The sequence below is a fragment of the Nicotiana tomentosiformis genome, chromosome 7 (assembly GCF_000390325.3).
Source record: "Nicotiana tomentosiformis chromosome 7, ASM39032v3, whole genome shotgun sequence".
Lineage (NCBI taxonomy): Eukaryota > Viridiplantae > Streptophyta > Magnoliopsida > Solanales > Solanaceae > Nicotiana > Nicotiana tomentosiformis.
Genome location: NC_090818.1, coordinates 104,133,479 through 104,136,690, shown reverse-complemented (window position 1 = coordinate 104,136,690; position 3,212 = coordinate 104,133,479). Strand labels below are relative to the sequence as shown.

Sequence of the window (3,212 nt, the reverse complement as noted above, 5' to 3'; positions counted from 1 at the left end):
TTTTAAAAATAAAATTAAATAGATATTAGAGACAAAAGGATGTTAAAAAAATATCTAAAGCAATGCTTTGTAAATTTTATTATAGAATTATGACCTAAATTTTATTTAACATCCTAAATTTTAATATTCAATATTTAATATCGAATATAAATTATATATATATATATACACTATATATACATCTTATATAAAATATAACTTTTATATATATATATATATATATATTTTAATAGTAACATGAAATGACCAAAGTATGGTACTTTTTAGCTAGTATAAATATGGAATGGTAGAAGATCAAGTTTTAGCTCAACTCAGTTTTAGTTGAAACTATAATCTGAGGTGAGCTAAAACTTGATCCTCTATCATTTCATATTTATACCAGCTAAGAAGTACCATACTTTGGTCCTTTCATGTTACTACTAAAAAGTATATATAAGATGTACATATAGTATAGTATAGTGTATAATATATATATATATATATATATATATATTATACACTTAGTAACAATAAAGTAAGCAATAGTAGCAATTATAGAAGAAAATTAGAGAGAGATTGTGATAGATTGATGATTTTGTAAGAAAAATAAAAGAATGAAGGAGTATTTATAGTTGAAAATAGGGAAACAATATAATTATAAAAAGTTTGGGGTTAAAACAAAGTTGGGAGGGTTAAATGGCTATTTTATAAATAGCCAACAACTAGTTTTGACAGCCTAACAACTATTTTTGACGGCCCAACGACTATTTTTGACAGCCCAACGACTATATTTATTTAAATATAGCCGTTGGGACAGTTTTGGCCCGGTCCCTGGCGGGCCAAATGGTCCCAGGCCTTCCGGGCCCAAAGCATAGGACCGGCGCAGGCCCACTAAAATCGGGCCTAACGGTCCTGGCCCGTTTTGGCCCGCGGTCCCGGGCCTGGACCGGCCCACTTGCCAGTCTTACTGCGAATCACTTTTGACCACAATCTGCTCTATACCAGGTTCTCATGCCAGTTCCAAGCCTACAATCACAGCTTCATATTCTGCCTCTTTGTTAGTGATCGAATAACATTTTATTGCTTGTCTTATGACTTCCCCTGAAGGTGGAATTAGAAAAATTCTTAAACCTGCTCCTTTAACATTTGAAGAACCATCCCCGGATTAGCTCCAGTAAATACCTGTAGTTCCTTTTCTGCTTCAGGAACTAAATTCGTGCTAAAATCCGCTACAAAATCTGTGATTTTATTGTAGTTCTGGGCTGATATATAATATCGTACTCATTGAGTTCTATCGCCTATTTAGTTAATCTATTTGATAGTTCCTGTTTATGCAGTATATTCCTCAGGGGAAAAGCAGTTATTACAGAAATATGATGACATTGGAAATAAGGTCTTAACTTCCTAGATGCCATAATTAACGCTAAAACAAGTCTTTTCAAATGGGGATACCGTGTCTCAACATCTAGCAAAGATTTACTAACATAATAAATTGGGGATTGTTTACCTTTATCCTCTCGGACCAACACCGCACTTACCGCCACTTCTGACACAATGAGATAAATGAGAAGCCTTTCACCGTCTTTTGGTTTGGCTAGCAAAGGCGGATTTGACAATCCCTCATGTAATGACTAGGGTCTCCACAGGTATAGCATACATTAGATCCCTGAAGACATTGTCCAGAATGAGCTCTACCGTACTGACTGCACCACGGAGGAGGCGCCCTCATCTGTGATGAATCCCTCCGACTCCGAAAACCCAAAATTCTCGAGCCTTGACCTAATTCAGAATAGATAGATCCCTCATAATGTGGCCTCTACAACTGTCGTACACTATTAACAGGATATGGTGGCATAGGATCGCCCAAAAACTCCTCAGGTTGTCTAGCAGACCTAGCTTTCTTACGCTGACCCTCATCACAATTCTCGTATTGCTGCCGTTTCCGATCCTCCAAATTCTGAGCATAAGTCTGGATGCGGGAAATATCCATACTATCAAGTAGAGCTTCCGTGAAACACTCATTAATCAGGTGTGGCCCAAGTCCTACCACAAACCGATGTACTCAGTCATTCATCTCATCCACAATCGAGAGGGCATACCTCGCCAAGGAATCAAACTGGAGACTATACTCCCGCACACTCATATTCCCTTGTTTAAGAGCCAAGAACCTGTCTACCCTTGCCTGACGAATCTCTGTCGACAAGTAATGACGCAAGAAAGCCCCTGAGAACTCTTCCCATACCGCTGGAGGTGCATTTGTCCCTCTAGAAAATTCCCAAGTTTCATACCACTGAACCGCAACATCCCGCAATCGGTAAGAGGCCAACTCTACTGACTCAGTATCTGATGCATGCATCACCCTCAAAGTCCTCTGCATCCTATCAATAAAGTTTTACGGGTCCTCATCCTTGTTGGATCCGGTAACACTGGAGGGTCCAGGTTGATGAAGTCTCGAACTCTCGTGCTAATAACCCTGTCAACGTAACCAACACATGTACCTACCTGGTGCTGAGCCTGAGCGGCTACCAATCTATTCAACAACTGTACTGTACTCTGCATATCCATATCCTCATCATGAGCAATAAGTGGAGGTACTGGGTTCCTCCTAATCACTTCGGGTGCTGGAAAAATCGGAGAACTATACGAGGGTGTTACACTTCCTCTCGGGGTCTCACTCTGGCCCTCACTAAACATTGATGCTCTACTCGTGCCCTCATCTGCCACTGTGTTACCCTTCTGACTAGCTGTAGCTTTCCTGGTCATAGGCATCGCTGTATACATAAACCAAGTCAAAGGTCAATGGCTTTATTCCCTACAACTTTGCTCTATTGCACGATCTAATATCAAGAAGGAAGGGTAACTGGTCCCTAAATGTGGTGCACAACACATTTATAAATAAGACTCTACTAGACACGGCTTACAGATAACCCTACGATAGATATGCTCTGATACCAAGTTTGTCACGACCCAAATCGGAGGGCCACGACTGGCACCCGATGCCTACTCAACCGAGCACCATGTACCTTATCCTTCTTTACTATTGGACTCGTCACAGATAGGCCATTATCTATATATATAATTAACAATATTAGAACTTAACTCACATAACTAATTCAAAAATATTTATATAGATACATAGGGGCCGACAAGGCCGTTGACATGTCATACCTAAAACTATACACAGGACACTATCTGCAAAACCTCTAAGAAAACATGACCATAATATATATGTC

The 3,212-nt window shown here is 39.4% G+C and overlaps 1 protein-coding gene across 1 annotated transcript; it reads right to left on the bottom strand.

Annotated features, from left to right (window-relative positions):
- Nucleotides 1–1,795: 1,795 nt before the first annotated feature.
- On the bottom strand, nucleotides 1,796–2,748 carry LOC117281235 (uncharacterized). The gene is made up of 3 exons (XM_033661084.1): nucleotides 2,482–2,748; nucleotides 2,079–2,350; nucleotides 1,796–1,970 (listed from the first exon to the last, which is right to left on the bottom strand). The coding sequence occupies exons 1-3, from the start codon at nucleotides 2,746–2,748 to the stop codon at nucleotides 1,796–1,798; spliced, it is 714 nt and encodes a 237-aa protein (XP_033516975.1).
- Nucleotides 2,749–3,212: the final 464 nt, after the last annotated feature.